Here is a 19,617-nt window from a genome sequence, read left to right on the forward strand (position 1 = left end):
TACTTCATCAAAATAATTTGTTTTATGTTGTCTTGACCAGTTTTCTGAGACTTTTAGAGAATATACTAACATTGGCCCAAAATCTGAGGGCCAGACACTCCTGGCTATACATTTCAAAATTTGGTCTGTGCCCAATATTCAAAGGAAGCTCCAAAATTTGGGGCCTAGACCCAAACCTCACAGGCTGCCTTGGTGCCAACAGAATAGCCTGCTCCATGGCAAAAGCCTCAGACCATCCATGCCATGGGAGACGAATTAGGACAGGTCAGAGAAGCTATCATTGAAAACAGGGCTGCTATAGACGACCTATTACTCAGGTATAACCATGAATGTGAAGAAGTTAAAGGACTATGCTGTTTAAGTTGTGTACAGGAATTTTCGGTCTTGTTTCTTATTGATTTTAGGAGCTCAACAGATCAACAGATGATTGTTTCTGCAACATTAGTAATTGGTGCTACAGAGGAGGTTAAGACACGTAGAGCTTTAGGGGTTCAGAAAGAGTTGCCCCAAGATGTGCCTCTGTAGCATGAGGATTATTTTGAGCAACTGAGACCCTTCAGGCTCAAGAGAAACTTCTGTGCCCCACCCCCGCCACATCCCCACCCACCTCCCTCTACTACCCAGAAGAATTTAATTAGAGGCCTTGCACATAAAAAAAGTTATTACCAGAAGTAACTTTTTATGACCCATCTATAGAGCAGGTCAAACTCCTAATTACTGAACATCTGCTCTTTTTATCATCCTGCAATGACCTTTTTCCCCTCTGAAGCCATAAGGTACCTTACCTCATCCTTGGCTCAGAATGTCACATACACCTCATTTTAACTTTTGTATCTGAACCTATCATGTATGCAAGGTCCCTGACTTTCTCATGTATATGGGGCTCCTGTGTGCATGAAATTAAATTTGATTTTCTCTTGTTAATGTGTCATGTTGATCTGATTGTTCGACCAGCCAAAAGAACCAGGGAAAGGAAGGGGGAATTTTTCCCTATCCCCACAAAGCCAACATCTCAAATGCAGATCCATTCCAAATGGGGAAAAGATGTAACTATAAAGCACAAAACCATGAAATACTATACGTAAACATGGAAGAGTATTTTTTAAAATTATTCTCAGCTTTGGGATTGCCTTTCTATTTATAATGTCATAAAAATTTTTAAAGTTCATATTAAATAATGTTATAAATAAAACACAAATGACATACTGATAAAAATAATTGCTAGTCATATAACAAAGAGTTAATTCTCCACATGTATAAAGAGCTCCTAAAATCAATAAGAAAAAAAACAAAAATCCAGTTAAAAAATGGCCAAATACTATGAAAAAGTAGTTCATAGAAAACAAAAATCTAAGGCCTCTTAAACATAAGTACAGCCTCTATGGAAAACAGTATGGAGGTTTCTCAAAAAATTAAAAACAGATATACCTTTTGACCCAGCAATCGAACTTCTGGATATTTATCCAAAGAAACCAAAACAATAATTCATAAAGATCTATGCACCTCAATATTCATGGCAGCACAAATTAACATAGCTAAGATATAGAAGCAATCTAAATGCCCATCAACAGATGATTGGATAAAAAAATTATGGTTCATATATACAATGGAATATTACTCAGCCATTTAAAAAAATGAAATCCCACCATTTGCAACAACATGGATGGACCTAGAGGTTATTATGCTGAGTGAAATAAGTCAGACAGAGAAAGATAAATACCACATGATTTCACTTATATGTGGAATCTAAGGAACAAGAAGAACAAATTAATCAAAAACAGACTCACAAATATAGTGGACAATTTGGTGATGCACAAAAAGGGTAGGGGGGTTGAGGGGCTGGGAAAATGGGGTGAAGGGTTAAAGAAGTACAAATTAGTAGTTAATAGATGGTCACAGGGATGGGAAGCACGGCATACGGAATGCAGTTAGCATGAATATGATGGCTAGGTGAGGGACCAGGGGAGGGAGGGAGCAATTGGGAGGATCGTCCTATGAACTATAGAGATGTCTAACCAATGTACTATATACTTGAAACTAATTTAAATAAATTAATTTTTTAAAAAAACAGTATTTTCAATCTATGGTTGGGAGTCTGCAAATGAGGAGAGCTAACTGTATGCATTGTTCTACGCCATTTTACATAAGGGACTTGAGCATCCACAGATTTTAGAATCTGCTGGGGTCTTGGAACCAATCCCCCATGAACACCAATGGACAAGGAACGACTGTAGTTAAGTTTGAGAGTCAAACTTTATATGTGAATTTTCAACTGCACAGGAGTCAGTAACTCTAACCCTCACATTGTTCAAGGGTCAACTGCATAACTTTGGAAATCAGGGGAAACGTATAGTAGTTAGGGGAAATGAGCGAACTCATCTGAGGAAATAGAAAGACAAGAGGCTCCACAATTATACCGCAAAGGCCCCAATACGTAGCGTTTGGGTGGAGGAGGGGTGACAGGGAGATCAGGGTTGGTGGACAGTATCAATGCCTGACTTGTTAAAAGGAGTGATGTAGCTAGGGAGGCAAGAGGAAAACAAGGACAATGTGCTGTCTAAGAAGGTAGGAGAGGAAATAGGTGTAGGACAAAGCATTTGGGTCAAATGCTGCTGAAAGACAGTAAAATATTTCATTTTCTAGGTCATTTATTCATTCAGCTATCTATACCTTCTCATCAATTCAATAGTAACCCTCCAAATTTTCATTAATCAATAGGGTCATTATTCTTTTAACCATGCATCTTTTTAATCATGAACTGACTTATCCTTCATTAATTTAATCCTCACACTAACTGCTTTTTGTGCACTAGGGGATTAGGTGTAGACAGAGATGGAAGGACCCAAACTCACTACCTAGGAGAAAGTGAAGTGTTGGTTGGACAGTGAATACTGATGCCTTCTGCAAGAGTGTCAGAGCCAAATATATCCCTTATGATGGATGAGGAAAGCAGTAGGGGGCGTATGCTTCCTAGAGGAGGTGCCACAGAGCTGAGCCACTGGAATTTTGTCCAGGATTCAAAATTACGTGAGTGATGCCTGAACTGGGCCCTTGATGCCGGAACCGGACCCTCGATGCGAGGCTGTGGAGGACCGAGAAGCAATTTCCTAGAATGACGAATCTTCCTGGAATGACAGGTCTGGGAGTTGGAAGAGGCGACAAAGGGAGGAGCCTGGAATGGCGTGGGTTTAGGCCATTCCCACAAGTGTTTGTCTGCCAAATGGCCTTCCATACACATGCACTGTTTTCCAGAACAACTTATGGTTCAGAGAAGCTGAGACCCCACAAACTCATCAACTGTAGACCCCATACCAGATTACATTTTAGCTTTTGGTTCCTCCCACAATCACATTTAGCTTTATGAGCTCTTTATTTACTGGATTATTTATTCACTTATTCATTCAGAACATTTTTGTTGTGGCTATATTGTGTCAGCATTGGGCTAAGATTTGGAGTTACATCAATGAATAAGGTATGTTGCTGTGCTGAACGAGCTAATATAATGAAATGTTTCTTATCGCAGATAACATTAAGCACCTATCATGACTAAGTCCTTTATGTTTAATGTTTTCACAAATGCTGTCAATTATCTTTTCCCCTCCTGTCTCCCCTATTTTACAGTTTAAAACTCTGAAGTACAGGAAAACTAGGTGATCTGGCCAATCACACAGTTTTTATGAGGATCCGAAGCAGACTTATCAGACTCGAAAGCCCTTATTATTACGTGTTTTCTAATATGCGCTGGATCAAAATGTGGCCTTAACTCAGTCTGGACAATCTGTGCACTCCAGAGTTGGACCCAGAACTAGACAGAAGCCATTCCCCACCTCCACTCCACACAGGGAACCCAAACCAAGGCAGCTGAAGTTGTACCCTTGTGTTTTTCTCTTCCCGACTTTCCACCCAGCTGCTGTCAGTACATGCTTCTTCAGTGTGCACAACTTCCTCTGGGTCAACTCTGGGTGGGTTGCATTCAGGAAGTCTGCTGCTCCTGTCAAATTCAAGCAATGTTTTTTATTTGGTGGATCCTTTGGCATCAACTTTTTAATTCGAGAATCACAAAGGAAATGGTAACAATCAGTGGCATTTCTCTAGCGCTCTAGAATCTTCAAGTGTTCTCATATATAGTATCCTAATTAATGTTCTCAACAATTCTGGTGGTAGCTACTATTCTCATCTGAAACATGAGGAATCTAAAGCTTGCAGGGAAAAGTAATGGCCTGAGTGAAAGGTGAATACAAAATTAGAACTCAAATCTTCAGACTTTTTGGAACCAAACTTAACATGTTTCCATGTAAGAGGTCCTGTAGTAGAGAGAAAGTTTGAGAACAATATCAGAGGATCGGCAAGGTAAGTGAAAAGAGGGGGTGAGGGGTTCTGTAGAACAAGGGGAATCTTAAAAGTCAGTGGACATTTTGTGGGAGAGTAAATGAATAAAATAAGTGCAGAGAGAGCAAACATAAAGACATTTATAAAATGAAAATGAAGGAGCGATGAAATTGTAAAAGAGAAAATGAGGATTTATTTGGTGTTCAGAGACTCATCTCCGCTGTATAGGACGTGAGGGCTGAAGTTATGTATCACTGTATCTAGGAAGGATCATAGCATTTGGAAATAAGGAAGCTAGACCCCGTATCAATTCTGCCTTATTAAATAAGTGCCATCAGAGAACTCTCAACACATTACTCAGTTTCTTCAACAACTAAATGAACATAATTCATAAGGTGAAAGTGAAGATTAAGTACTAGAATGTCCATTCAAATACTTTATGAGCAATTGAATATGAGTGTCATGATTGTAATAACAATTCTCTCATAATCCTCCTAATTCACTTCCTATTTCATTTATTTAAATAGCTCCATATTTAAAGTCACTGCATAGGTATTGTGGTGGATATTGTGTTACCATGGTTAGACTAGAACTATCTTCCTCAGAAATCCTTTTCCTGGGTCATTTTGGGTGAGAGCTGGCCAGAAAAGCACTTTGCATGAGATTTGGGTGATGGAAGAGAAGCAGCGGCCATCACTGTCTGAGTCTTCATGGTCAAATGCAGTGACAGACGCAGAGACGCCGGGGGTTTCAACTTCACTCCATGTCCAGCTCTTCTCAGCTCTGACCGTGCTGACCAGCAGTGGCCCAGGCCCATCGCCAGGTATCTGACTGTAGACCCAGAAAGGCAACACTCTCTTATATGGACTTCTCCACCAGCTCCCACTTTGCAGTCACAGTTTGGCAGCAACATGCTCATGGCTTCTCAGATTGATGGATTGGTGACACCTCTGAAACTCCAGCTCCTCTTTCGGGCCTTCTTTTCCTAGCTCCTCTCATGGCTGTACAATGTCTAATTCTTATAATGAATCCCTTTCTCAGGATACTCATTGAGGTTCTACTTCTCTAGCTGAATCCTGACTGATAGGCAGTTATCAGTACTGTGAATGGCTCCAAGGGAACAGAACCTTAAGGATAGAAATCCAGAATTGATTCTCTGATGCGACTAGATCTAACCTTGTTCATGACTTCTTTTCCAGTGGTGAAGGAGACATTGGTTATCTATGGCATGCAGTGGCAAAACAATTACTAAAATTATTGCCTGTAGTAGTGTGGGTGCCTAACATTAAGTGCTGATTGCCAAGACATCCATTTCAAAAGATATCCAACTCAAATAAACATTTTGTCAGCTGTACGACACAGCTACTAGCAAAACAACTAGATAAGAAATGAGGTTCCCCACACCCATGAAGTTCCCCTTTCAGAAAACCCTGGGTGATGTAGATAACAGACCACTTCGGTGAAACTGCCTCCAGTCTCCTGTGCCCTAATTTCCACTCTTATGCTTCAAACTGACCAATAATGAGTGACCCCATGAAGCTCCAGACACCTCTCACTTAGACTTTAATAAATGCAGAGCCCCAGGTCTCCTCTCTCTTCCCTGCCACCCCACACCCCGACCCCAAATCTTACTGTGTGGGCCCTGAGCATGCAATGTATTCTCCAGGACCTGTGGGTAATAAATCTTGCTTTTCAAAGTTCTCTGATGGTTTTTGCTGAAGTGTGTCCTGCAATTATAATAAGAATCACAAAGGCCAGTCCAGCCACAACATTGGTCCTGGTGGGGGAATTGTCTAATAGGCTTACTACAAGTAATATGGGCTGGGTAAGGCTTCAGGTGTTCCTAGCTGTTAGCATCACCATCAATAGGCTGGGACCACAGGATCCCTATAATGAAGTGATTGAGGAAACAAGGTTCTAGTTGACCAAGTAATTGCTTCCAGAGAACATATTAGTGAAAATTTAGAAAAGGAGTGTAATGTGGTTGGTTTCGAAGTGTTGCTTCTAAGTGTAGAAAGAAAATAAACTCAAGATTACATTTGGAGCTCAAGATTAAGGTAAGAGACAGAAAGCTTCTATGACTGTCCTAAAGAAAAAAAAATATTTATCTCCTTAACTGCATGGTTGAGATTTCTGAAAATTAAACCCAAAGCCTAATCCCATGGATAGATGTGCAGAGAAAGAAATATCACTATAGTCAGGCTCCCTCCCAACACCATTAGCAGCTAACTTCTGAGCGACTCAGCACTTCTCCCCTTATGCAACCGTGTGCCGGGTACACATGCGCGGGCTTCCATGATCTGGCATGTGCCACTGTTGTTTAACCTGTGTATGAAAGTGCACCGCCACCCTGCACGGTTGGTGTGCCCCTGCTGGAATAAAGAGCTATGCTGCAGTTGCCTGCGGCTCCCCGCATTTTCCTCCTACTACCTGAGGCATGTACCACTTACCTCGGAACCTCGAATCTGCAGCAAAACACTTGGCATGGTCACGAGCAGGATTCCCAGGTGAGGGGGCTGTCTGCCCCACCCGAGGACAGAAGGGACATGTGGCCTCCACATGGCATGTGGTATCCCGTGGTGGTGCTTTGGTGACCTGGATCCCACCTGAGCCTTGGGAGACAGTTGATGGGTCCCCAATAAGTATTGAGAAGGCGCTCCACTCCCTGGAGGAGCAGCTGCTGGGAAACGCACAGGCTGCAGCCAGCCAAGTGGGCTGCGTGCTTTTAATGGCTTTGAAGCAGAACATGGACGGAGCTCTAAAAGAAGCCGCGCAGGTACAGAAGCTTCGGCAAAAGGCAGATGTCTTGGACGCACGGGTACAATTAGAAGCTGAGCTCCAAAGAGGTCTACCCTCAGAGTCGCCCTCTGAGGTAGGAGAAGACGTCCCAGAAGAAGTCCACCCTCAATTACGGCCCATAATACACCAAAAGGTAAAGCATGAACAACTCCTGTGTCCAGGTGGGTGCAAGCTGGCAGCCCCATGGTAACAGAATTCACCACGCATGCCCCGTATACACTCACGGAATTGCGGTATTTGGCAGTAACCCAGTGAACTATTGCTGGCCTGGTTGCTGCACCTTTGGGATGATGGGGCCCATAGAATCTCATGCTCTTCTGATGAGATGGAGAAATTGGCATCCATAACCATACAGCCCTCATTATGGCAGTGTCTGCAGAATAATCACTGCTTGGCCCAAAGGCAGGGGAACCACACCCTGCTGGAATGGCTTACTGCCACTGTGTGGACAGTTTAGAATGACACCAGGGAACTCCCAGACCATGTGAGAAAATGGCAAATGTATGCTGAACTAACGCAGATTATTCGTGAACTGGGCATGCAACAAGCTATGTTTAATTAGAATATGCGGGGACCAGATGATGAACGGTTTACCGATGGCATGCGGGACCTAGTGTTGTTGTAGCCACCAGCCCCCGATAGATACACAGATCACCAGAAATCAGTAAGTTATAGGAAACATACTCTTTCTTCAGCCAGGTGGTTCTGCCAGGGGTACGCAGACCCCAAATTAAGCAGCCCTGAAATGTAGAAGTACAGGGTTTTTAAGCCCTAAACCCCATTCTTCATCCTGTTTGAACACACAAGTCTATTTTTCTTCTCTTTACTAACTGTCAACCCACAAGTCGGTTGTGCAAGCGGTGGATACAGAAGCAGAAAGCTTATCGTTAGAGCGTTATGTTCCCATGGGCGAGAGCCAAACAGTAATTTTCCAGCCAGCACAGTGTTAGGGACCGCTCCCTCCACCTCTTTTAGCTCTTTGGTCACCTTCTTGGCTCCCTATGTGAGGAACCGTGTACCAGAAGTGACTACAGCAATGGCTGCTCTGGGAGATGTAGCGGGGAGATGCCGTGAGGTGGGGTGCAGAAATGTCCATACAGTAACACCCAGACCCTCGAGGGCCAAGAGGAAAAAGAAAAGCACCTATGCAGGGTAACCAGAATACAATTGTGGACTGATTTGATAGTTGCAGGATTCAAGACAAGACAAACGCCATTAATGCAGTATTTTTAGAGTTGTGGTGACAAGTGAAACCTGAACAGCAATTCAGGCATGGGCAGAAACCTCCCACGCAAAGAGCTAGGCCTGTGGTCTTGAAGGACTTTTTGAAATCCCAGGACTCTCTGTTGACACTACATGATTAGAGAGAAGGCCCAAGTGCCCATCTGGAGGGGATAGGTGGAGACCGGAGGCTGCATGTGGAATTGGTAATCCACTGGTCCCCACAAAATGTGCCAAAAGTCCCAGCACTGGTGGATACCAAGCCAACTATAGCCTCATCTGTGCAAATCCAGACAGATTCCCTGGACCAGCCACCTATACAGACAGCTACGGGAGTAAGACTATTAAGACCAAAGCTGTGACTGCCTCTTAGAATAGAACATTTGCCCCCGTGTCTGTGTAAAGTGTATGTTTCTCCGGTGCCAGAATATATCCTAGGGGTGGATGTGTTGCAAGAGCTCAATCTGCAGATCTCTGCTGGTGAATTCTGGTTGTGAGTTGGGGTGGTGAAGGCTAGAGTACAAGGACATACTCATCACCCCCCACAGAAAGTGCCAAAACCAAGGCGCACTGTCAATGTTAAGCAATATCACTTGCCTGATGGATATGATGAAATCGGGGCTACGATTCACAAATTGGAGAAAGCTCAGATTGTGCTCCCTACCCATAGTCATAATCCCCTGTGTGGCCAGTGAAGAAGACTGATGGCTTGTGGAGAATGACTGTGAACTATTAGGAAATGAATAAAGTGACTCCCCCACTGCATGCAGCAGTACCATCCATTCATGATCTAATGGATCAACCGACTATAAGGCTAGGAACATAGTACTATGTCTTGACTTGGCTAACACTTTTTTCTCCATTGCCTTCACGTGGGAAGGGAGACAATGGACTTTTGTGGTACTACCCCAAGGCTACTTACACAGCTCAACAATTTGCCATGGGTTCGTAGCTTAGGATTTGGCCACCTGGATCCAACCAGCAACGGTGGAATTGTTTCATCATGTTGATGATATCACGTTAACCTCTGCTTCCCTTACACATCCAGAACAAGTGGCACCGGTGCTGTTGCAGCATCTGAAAACATGTGGCTGGGTGGTAAATGCAACCAAGGTTCAGGAACCTGGCTTATCTGTCAAATTCTTAGGTGTTGTCTGGTTGGGTAAGACGAAAGGAATCTCTGATGCCATAATTGATAAGATACAAGTGTATCCACGACCCGCTACAGTTAAAGAATTGCAGAGTTATGTGGGCCTTTCGGGCTACTGGAGAGTGTTTGGGCCCCACTTAGCACAGGTAGCACAGCCATCATTTGGCCTGATCAAGAAGGGAGCTACTGGGATGAAACAGTGGAGAAGGTGTTTACCGCCACCAAGTGGGCAGTGCAACAAGCACAAGCCTTACAGGTAACAGATCCAGGTAAACCCTTTGAATTGGACGTGCATGTAAACAGCAGAAGGATACTGCTGGGGCCCATGGCAATGTTCGGAACAAACTAGAACCCCAGGGAGTTTTTGGTCCCATCTATGGAAGGGCTTAGAAAACTGGTACTCCCTAATAGAGAAGCAATCAGCAGCTGTATATGCAGCCTTGCAGGCCACTGGGACATTGACTGGCATGGACAAAGTGCAGGCAGGCACCGCTTATCCAATACGAGGTTTGTTATGCACATGGATACAGGCCCCCAAAATAGGGGTGGCCCAAACCCCTACCCTGATGAAATGGGGTGCCTATCTGGAACAATGGAGTATCATAGCTGCTAGCCTTCTGGCCATGGAATTACAGACAGTTTTAGGTCCTGTTGAGTTTACCACTGACAATTTACTGGATGCCGAAGTTCCTACAGATCAAGAAGTGTTCCCCTACAGAAAAGGGAAGCCACCTATGCTTGCTGATGTGTGGTACACAAATGGGTCCAGTAGGGGGCAGGGAGCCAAGTGGATAGTTATAGAGGTGCAACCAGCTACTAACCATATTTGTTATGATACAGGTACAGATCAAAGGAGCCAATGGGCTGAACTGCGGGCCGTATGGATGGTGGTATAGCCCATGAAGATGGCCCGTTGACTATTTGTACTGACAGTTGGGCAGTGTTTAAAGATTTGATGTTATGTTTGCCTATGTGGAAATGGCAAAACTGGCTAGTGGGTCATAGGTCCTTATGGGGACAAGCCATATGGCAAGACCTTTGGAAGACAGAACAAGAAAAGGACATAGCTGTATATCATGTTACGGATCATGTGCCCTTGGTGACTCCAGGAAATGATGAGGCAGATGTGCTCTTGTGTGTGCGATGTCTAGAAAAGGCTCCTGCCACTGATGTGGCACACTGGCTCCACAGACAATTGCAGCACGCGGGTGCCAAAACTATGAGGAAAATAAAACAATGGAGCCTGCCCCTGAAATGGGAAGATATCACAGAAGCCTGTGCCAAGTGTCTGGTATGCAGCTGGGATACACCACATCCTCTCTGCATGACGTAAGAGCATGCGCAAGTAACAAGGGAAAGGGTCCCGTGGACCATGTGGCAGATAGATTACATAAGACCTCTTCCAAAAGCTCAAGGGGTGTCCTATGCCCTTACAGCAGTGGATCCAGCTACTGGGTTATTGTTTCATGTCTGTGGCCAAAGACCAAAAACATGCTGTCCAAGCTCTCAAACGCTCATGTGCCTTTTATGGCAGGCCATTAGTGGTGGAAAGCGAACAAGAGGCTCATTTTACCAGGCAAGAAGTCCAAATGTGGGCCAAGCACACAAACATTCAGTGGAAATTGCATGCCCCGTATAATCCCCAGGCAGCGGGCATGACTGAGTGGTACAACAGGCGGTTGAAACGGCACCTATGGGTAACCGTCAACCCCCCGGGACTGCGATGTTGCGTATCCCTCGTGTGAGACGTGTTGTGGGGCCTGAACGAGTGACTTTGAGCTAGAGGTGCCTTCCCGGGAGAGTTGCTATTACATAGGGCCACGACCCCAATCCAGTTACAGGTAACTACCACTAAAACTGTTGAAGCCTGGTCATGGACTCAATGGTAACATACTCCTAAAAGGGGAGAAACAGTGCAATGGACTTGGCCATGGCGGGAAAAAAGGCCCCACGTTGCCAATAGGTAGGCCTAATAGCCCCACAGGGCAAGGGGCTAGAGGTAAACTGACAGGTCATTCCTTGGGTAACAGCCAACTGGCCACCACACATAACTGGGAGATATCCCACAGGAGAGACAAATGAAGAAGAAACAGGAACATCTGTGTTGTCACAGTGGCCTCTCATGAGTTCTCCCATATTGTGTCATGTGGACACAGTGGGATCAATGCCACAAGGGGAACGGGTATTGTACTAACAGCCACGCTGCCACCCCCCACCTCCAGCAGCAATGGTCTTATCACAAGATAAGATGCTAGCAAGCATCTTGCCCAATGGAAAAGACTTACCTGTTTTGGTACCCTTGTTCTCCTTTCCCTTCCGACCTTAGGCCACTTTACATGAATATCGTGGTTGATTGGGCATGTACCTATGCCACAGTTGTGAATGTCTCACACTGTTGGGTCTCCATGGAGTTTCCTGTCAGTGTGTCTGTAAGATTGCCCTGGTGTATATATGCAGCTGATGTCACAACATGGGATCAGCTGACCCCCTGGGGACCCCAGTCACCCAACTAGACTCATCTATAATCGAGTGGACACACAAAGAAGAACTCGGCATGGACGGGAGAAACCCTTACTAGGGTACTCAGTACATGATGGATGGTCATGGCTGACTAGTGAAGGGGTAGAGGTGACTGAGGATGTGCCCCATTGTTTTGAAAGAAACATGGGGTCCCGACTGTTAGGATGAGTGCCACAACTCCTATGCCAAAATATAACTAACTGTCTCATCCAGCACTCATTGGTGGACACGACAAAAGTATGGAGGCATCCACCCAAGTATGATTTTGCCCCAGGAAGCCTCTGATATGTGGGGCCCATGGATGGCTCTACATTCCCTCAAATTGGACAGGCCACTATACATGGGGATGCCCATATTTGCCAGCAACTATGTGGCAGGTGCTCCCATGGTGCTCCACAAATTGGAATGCGTATTATTCGCAACATGTCTATACTAAATGGACCCCACGGTGGTATTATCCCTTAGCCATTCTGCCTGCAGCAGGTGATGTGGTAGTTGAAATGCGAGTGACAGCTTTGGCAAAACATACTGCTCGAGCCTTGAATTATACTCCTTAGTCTACTAGATACCTTAGTCTGGTATCTAGTAGGTAATCTGGTATCTATTAGATCAGATTAGAAAAGTAGCATTGCGAAATCGTATGGCTTTAGACATCTTAACTGTGGCCCAAGAAGGCCCTTGTGCCGTTCTCCACACTCAGTGTTGTATTTACGTTCCAGACCACCCGCACAATAACTCACAAGCCTTGGCAGGTCTCTCCCAAGAAATATGGTAAGTCCAGCAGCTCCCTGGGGATCTTCTGCAGGAGTGGTGGGCAGGCCTAAAGTCCACTTGGCACTGCGTCTTAGCTCTCCTAGGAGGTAGCACCTGCCTCTTGGTGGCATGTTGTTGTTTCCTGTATTGTTGTTGTGGCATATGGGTACAGAGCTCTGCCCTCCTGCAGCGATCACTTGCCAAGCCTACATAGGTGTAAGGGAGGGACCCCGAAGGGGTGAAGTGTGCGGAGAAAGAAAAGTGGCTGTTGTCAGGCTCCCTTCCAATACCCTTAGCAGCTAACTTCCAAGCGGAAGTGACTCAGCACTTCTCCCCTTATGTAATCACGTGCCTGGTATGTATGTGCAGGCTTCCATCACCTGGCAGTGTGCCACTATTGTTTAAGCTTTGTTTAAAAAGGCACTGCCACCCCGCATGGTTGGCTGTGCCCTTGCTGGAATAAAGAGCTATGTCACAATTGCCTATGGCTCCCTGCATTTTCTTCCAACTGCCTGAGCCATGTACCCCTTACCTCGGAAACTAGAATCTGCAGCAACACGATAGCCAAATTACATAAAAATTGAACCCCTAACTCTGCATGGCCTTGTGTTAAAGGCATCTCAGAGATTTAAAATTCCATGGATTATTGGAAAACAGCTAGTTGACACAGGAATATTTGAGTGCTGTAGGTGAGTTATGAGAAAAGAGGAAGGTAAGAAATTTTGGTAAATAGCTTGGTGACTCCACTTAATTCCCAGAGACTGGGACCCAGAAGAATGGCCCTCTTATGTACAGGGGGCCTTGGCTGAGAATTTGGAGAGGACAGTGAGAAGTCATGTGATGCTGGCATATAATACAGGGGTCAAGTCTGGGATACCTGTGTGGAACCAGAACTGATGCCGTTATCATCTGAGGCAGTTATAGTGGAGAATTTGTATAAAAATCTGTTTTGAAAGGAACAACATCCGAAAAACTAGCATAAAAGAAACTTGATTACTAGCAACTTGATTGCTTTAGATATTTTCTTTCCTTTTTTATGTAATGATTTTATTGTAATGATTTTATGTAATGATTTTATCTTTCTTTAATTCAAAAAATTTTTAAAGTATAGTTGGCATACAATACTATATTAGTTTCAGGTGTACAGCATAGTGTGATTCGACATTTACATACCTTATGATGTGATGACCACACTATATCTAGTAACCATCTGTCACCGGCAAACTTATTACAATATCATAGACTATATCCTCTGGGCTGCGCTTAGATACATTTTCTCATTAAAGTTCACAACAGGATGTTTGGAGGCATCTGCAGATGAGGCATTTGGAGGCCGAGGCAAGCTAATAAGCAGCTGAGCCAGGAATCAAGTCTGTGCCTGATTCCAGACACAGATATCAACTGTCACTGCACTTCGCCTCAGATAGCATCATAACATTCATTAGAAAATGTACAAAATTACACTAGTACGTTAAAATAAACATTAATCTGGGCACTATAGTTTATAAAAATAGACTGAAAAAGAGAGAGGAAACCTAAAGAACTATAACCCCCAAAGAAATTTTAAAGGTAATGAAAGAGGTACTATTTCTTATCTCATAACACAAACAAAAGAGCATCGATGTAAGCACTTTAACTTTCATGTTCTTTAAAATTTTTAGAAAAAATTTTTGGTACTTGAAAAGGGATTTCTAAATTTCAATGGAAAGAATAATTGGGAGGAATACTGAGGGTCCAAAATTCCCACTAAACAATGATGTACTTACTTCTCCCAGTATAAAGTTGAAAACCAGCCTTTCCAGTCAAACCTTAAACAGATCATGCAACAATCTGAGTCTACCTTATCAGAAGTAATCTCTCAAAGTCACCATCCTCCTCAATGTTACTCCCTCATTCACACCAACCTGAAGACATGCCCACTTCCCTCCTTTTCCTCTGCTTGTCCTTCCACTCCTCTGAACTTGACCCTGCCTCCCACGCCACTGTGTTCTGACCCCCCCTTGTACACGCCTCTCCCTGAACCTGTCCCCAGGTTCCTATAGATTTTTGAGAACCTAGTCTTGCTCACCTAGGATGCAGACCCCATGGAAGAGACAGGAAGGGAAGGACCTCAATTGCCAAACAAGTCATTATGAAGCCTTGGTCTCCATCTGACTTACAAGCTGTAATAAAAGACTTCCCTGGCCCGTGAAAAAAATAGAGAGGAATTTTTGACACAACTCAGATTAGTCTTGGGGGTAAATTCTGCAGGTTTTCAGAACTTTACCCATTAGTCCAAACTCTTGAGAGTCCTGGAGATGCCAACTTATGGTTCGAAAAGGCCAAATGGATCAGAGTCATTGAATGTTTACAATGAAATAAAAATACACCCAAGGTCTATCACAGCGTTAAGGAAATTGGAGACAAGCTCTTGGGTTCCACCTCTACAGACCACCCATGTAAAACAGACTGGTCAAGATTCAAGAATGCAGGAAACAGAGAAGAATTGCTCTTTAACAAGAGGCACTATTTAGAAAGGGTCTGGAAGGATTACTTGGGTCTAACCCTAGATGATCCTATGCTGTCTGCTTTAAGAAGTCACTTTGCTAATAGGTTCCATATGGAACTGAGAGAGGCTATTCAAAAACCTAGTCTTAATTGGCAAAATGCTCTTCTCTCTGAGATCCATGCTTAGTGCAGCACCATGAGGTTTTGCAAAACTAAATGTTTTGCAAAAACTAAATGCAAAACCTGGCAAAACTAAACCCACACAATGCAAACTCATGGCTCTTTAACTTAAATCACTCAAGGGAAAGTGTCCCAAAGCCTCAGGGATAGTCTCCTTTTCATCAAGATCTTTAATAGGGATGTACATGCAGAAACTGCAAGGAAAAGGGCCATTGGACCTAAAGATTGTCCAATTTTAAAGAAAAGAAAAGAAAAACAATCACAGGAGTCCACATGATTCCCCTGTGAGGAATCTGCTCCTGCCCCCCTCCCCATTCCCTTGAATTCACACTGGGTGAAATTATAACTTCAAAGGGCACCCCCTCCATTTCTGGTAAACACTGGAGCCACTTACTCCACCCTCACTCAACACCTCACAACTCCCCACTGTAATTTCTCAGAGAACACAAGTCACCTCTGTAGTGAGGTTAGATAATTTACCGATTTGTCTCTTTTAAAACCTAACCTTTTCGTATCTGACTCCATAATGCCCAACATAGCTTCTTGTTGTTGTTGTTGTTGTCATTGTTGTTGTTAAGCTCCACAACCCCTTTTAAGCTATTGGGCAGAGATTTAATATTAAATGTTAATATTTCACGTTGCTCCAAGAGACTAACCTTTGAAGTCTAGACTCTCTGCCCCCCAACTCATTTGCCCTCTGACAGCTTTCATGGATTACCCAAATCTTCCCAAACTTTCACAGCTCCTCAGGCCCTTGCTAACACACACATTCAGGATGTACTAATTCATATTCCTGACTCACATTAACCTAAAGAAATGACAGATGTAGGACACATCTGAGAAGCAGAGCCTTTAATAAATGTAATTTTGTACATTTTCTAATAAATTTGTTATAATGCTGTCTGAGGAGATGAAGTGCAGTAACAGTTACACTTTATGTCTGGAATCAGGCACAGACTTGATTCCTGGCTCAGCTGCTTAGTAGTTTGCCTCGGCCTCCAAAAGCCTCATCTGCAAATGCTTCACTATACCTCTCCCTAAACGAACTCAATACCCTAAAACCTGAAGCAATTATGGTCTCATACCTATTACTCATGGATTCCTTGACAAGGGGCTTCTTATCTCCACATCTAGCCTCCACCACACACTGATTCTACCTGTAAGGAAACCTGATGGAAAGGGTTACCAATTGATCCAACAATAAGGAGCCATAAATAAAATTGTAAAATCTATATTGCTTTTGTTCCCAAACACCAATACTATCTTTGCTTCTATGCCCTCTGACACTGTGTATTTCATCATTGTTGACTTACGCTCTCCCTTCTTCAGCATACCCCTTTATCCTAACTCCCAATACCTAGTCACCTTTATATGAGAAAAACAACTGTATGCTTGGACACTCGTGCTCTAGAGATTGTTGGAAGCCCCACTTATCTTGGCCATACAATAAATGTAAATCTAAAGAATTTGGTGTTCCCTCGAAATTCAATCTTAATTCGATATGTGGATGAACTTCTTTGTTCTACTAGGTTCAGCAACTCATAGACACTCAATACTCATGAGAAACTCTGGCTTGCAAGGAATATAAGGTTTCAAGGGACGAAACACGACTTTGCTATCCTCAGGTGCAATTTTAGGACATGATATCTCCCTTGAGAGAAAAACCTTATCCTCAGAACTATCAAGACCATCCCTAATTACCCTTTGCCTGAATTAAAAAGACAACTCTAGGACTTCCTAGAATTAAATGAATATTGTAGGAGCTGGATTCTTAACTTTCTGCTATACCATTCTCTTTATATGGCATAACTTAGGACATTGTGTTTGATCTTCTACAATGCAACTCACTTTCCATAATGCTATTTGAATCCTTAAAAACCACCCTTTTTATCTGCCCCCACCTTGGGGCTCCCAAACCATTCCTTGCCCTTTCCCTATTTATTCAAGAGAGAGAAGGGCATGCCTTAGGTGCCCTAATTCAGAAGCATAACGGAAACCAAAGGCCCATTGGGTATTTCAGCCTCACTCTAGACCCTAGAGTTGAAGCTTTCCCTTCTTGTTTTTGAGCTGTTGCAGCAACAGCAAAATTGGTTCAAGCTACAGCAGATCTAGTACTAGGTCATACCCTGAAATTAATGTTCCCTACATTGCCCAAATCCTTCTCCTAACTGAAACACCCAATATTTCTTTACCTCTCATTATCTCTCTCTTGACATTCTTTTGCTTTCTCCTTCTCACATCACTATCTCCTGTTGTTCAAAATCTTACCCTTGCTGTTCTTCTTCCTTTCCTAACTAAAGGACAGCCATCTACACTTTAACCATTTCTCATCCTGACCTGTTAGTGGTTCCTCTTATAGACCAGACCTCACCTTCTTTGTTGATGGATCTTATCTCCACTCATGGCTCAGGAGGAACTTTCTAGGAAGTGCAGGATATACCATTACACATTTCCAAAACCCTGTTGAGTATGAGTCTCTGCCTGACACCAAATCATCCCAGTTAGCAGAACTTACATTAATTCTTGCAAAGGCCTGTACTTTAGTGAACAATTAAGACATTAAGAGAATTAACGTCTACTTAGTCAGCAGATATGTTTTTGAGTTAGTACATGACTGGTATGTTACAGAAATCCAGGAGATTTAAAACTGCAACTGGAACACCAATTAAAGATAAGTAACAGGTGGCTATCTTCTTAGAGGACTTACTATTACCAAAAGAAGTGGACTTACTTTAAAAAGAAGCTCCTATGGGCATGACCTGCCCACCATGACCTCCCCAGTTAAGAATTTACGATCAGATCATCCTGTGAAGTTACTTACTGTCCATAGAACCCTTTTATTTTTTTCATCCACACAAGTTTTTACCTTTGGCTTTAACTATCCTGCATCTTACTTTCTCTCACCTTCATGTAATTTCGATCACATTCCCTCCCTTATGCCACAGTTATAAACAACAACAATAACAAAATGCAAAACTGTCCTTTAGAGCATTTGAGATTTTACTTTCTGGCTACGTCATCAGGTTGGCTTAGATAAGTTCTTATAAAAATTCTCTACAGTTTGGATGTTCTTACAATGACACACTGTTAGCTCCTATTGCAGTGGTCTCAAAATTGCAATAGTGCCCCTGAATGAAGTCGGCCTTACTATTCTTTAACAAGTGTTTTGAATAACTTTTAATGCCTGAGAATTAGAGATGAGTCATCTCTTGTCACACACTTGAAACCATGTCAACTTCACTGTCCACTTATGACAGGGCATTTAGCCCTGGTATTCTCAAATGCTGAACCATGTAGCTTATAAAAATCCATCCCTTGGGCAATAGGCCCACCTGTAGTTTATGAAACTCTCCTGCATGATGTATTTTAAATAAATAAAATGAAATAGCCAAGTGGTAAATGTGTGCTTTCATGTAAAAATTATCAATACCTATGCAGCTACGTGCTGATTCAGAGTTGTTGTACTTTACATTTTGACAAATATTCTAATTACCCTGCAGAGAGGTATCGCTGACTTTTCCTCCCACAGCAGTGTTTGTGACTTTGACGATGATAATAGTAACAACAGTTCTAAGTATCAAGCAGTAACTACGAGTCAAGCCTTGACTTATCATGAGGCATACAGTGTTATTTTCCCTATTTTGTTTACAGGATTTAATGAGAGTCCTTTTTCCCAAACTGCAGTACCTGGCGAGCTTGCTGACACACAGAAGGCTGGGCCCCACCCCCGAATTTCTGATTCTCTTTTGGGTTGTTGCCCAAGAACTGGTATTTTTAATAAATTCCCAAATGATGCTGATGTTACTGGTTTGAGAAGCACCGAATTAGAGCAACATTTACTGCTAGCACACAGATCCCGCAAATTAGATATAATGTTCATTTTCAACGTGAATCTAGGTCTCTGGGTGTTGAGAAGTGAAGAGGCTCACTCACCTACGCCCACAGGCAGAAGTGAGTCTTTTATAGACCTCGAGGGCGGGTGGGACTTGGCGCCAGCGGTCACAGAAGTCTGCGGCCAGCCCCTTTAAGAGGAAACGCTCGCAGGGCAGCTGGGCCAATGTCATGGAGAAACCGCAAGGTCCTCTGTCGTCCCCAACTGCCCGGCCGGATGCTAGATGGAAAGCACACAATCCCGGAGGCTGTGCTTGTGCGTCACCGGCTGGCGCAGGGCCAATGAC

At 43.5% G+C, this 19,617-nt stretch overlaps 1 protein-coding gene across 1 annotated transcript; it reads right to left on the bottom strand.

The window, feature by feature from the left end:
* Positions 1-3,904: 3,904 nt before the first annotated feature.
* On the bottom strand, positions 3,905-7,929 carry LOC120592431 (uncharacterized). The gene is made up of 2 exons (XM_039850079.1): positions 6,780-7,929; positions 3,905-3,991 (listed from the first exon to the last, which is right to left on the bottom strand). Exons 1-2 carry the CDS (start codon positions 7,488-7,490, stop codon positions 3,974-3,976), a joined length of 729 nt encoding a protein of 242 aa, XP_039706013.1. The 5' UTR covers positions 7,491-7,929; the 3' UTR covers positions 3,905-3,973.
* Positions 7,930-19,617: the final 11,688 nt, after the last annotated feature.

This window comes from Pteropus medius, unplaced genomic scaffold (assembly GCF_902729225.1).
Source record: "Pteropus medius unplaced genomic scaffold, Ma_sr-lr_union100, whole genome shotgun sequence".
Lineage (NCBI taxonomy): Eukaryota > Metazoa > Chordata > Mammalia > Chiroptera > Pteropodidae > Pteropus > Pteropus medius.

Bases quoted from the DNA above. Each gene is read 5' to 3' on its own strand.
- LOC120592431 (XM_039850079.1), bottom strand. From the start codon at position 7,490: ATGAGGGCTGTATGGTTATGGATGCCAATTTCTCCATCTCATCAGAAG.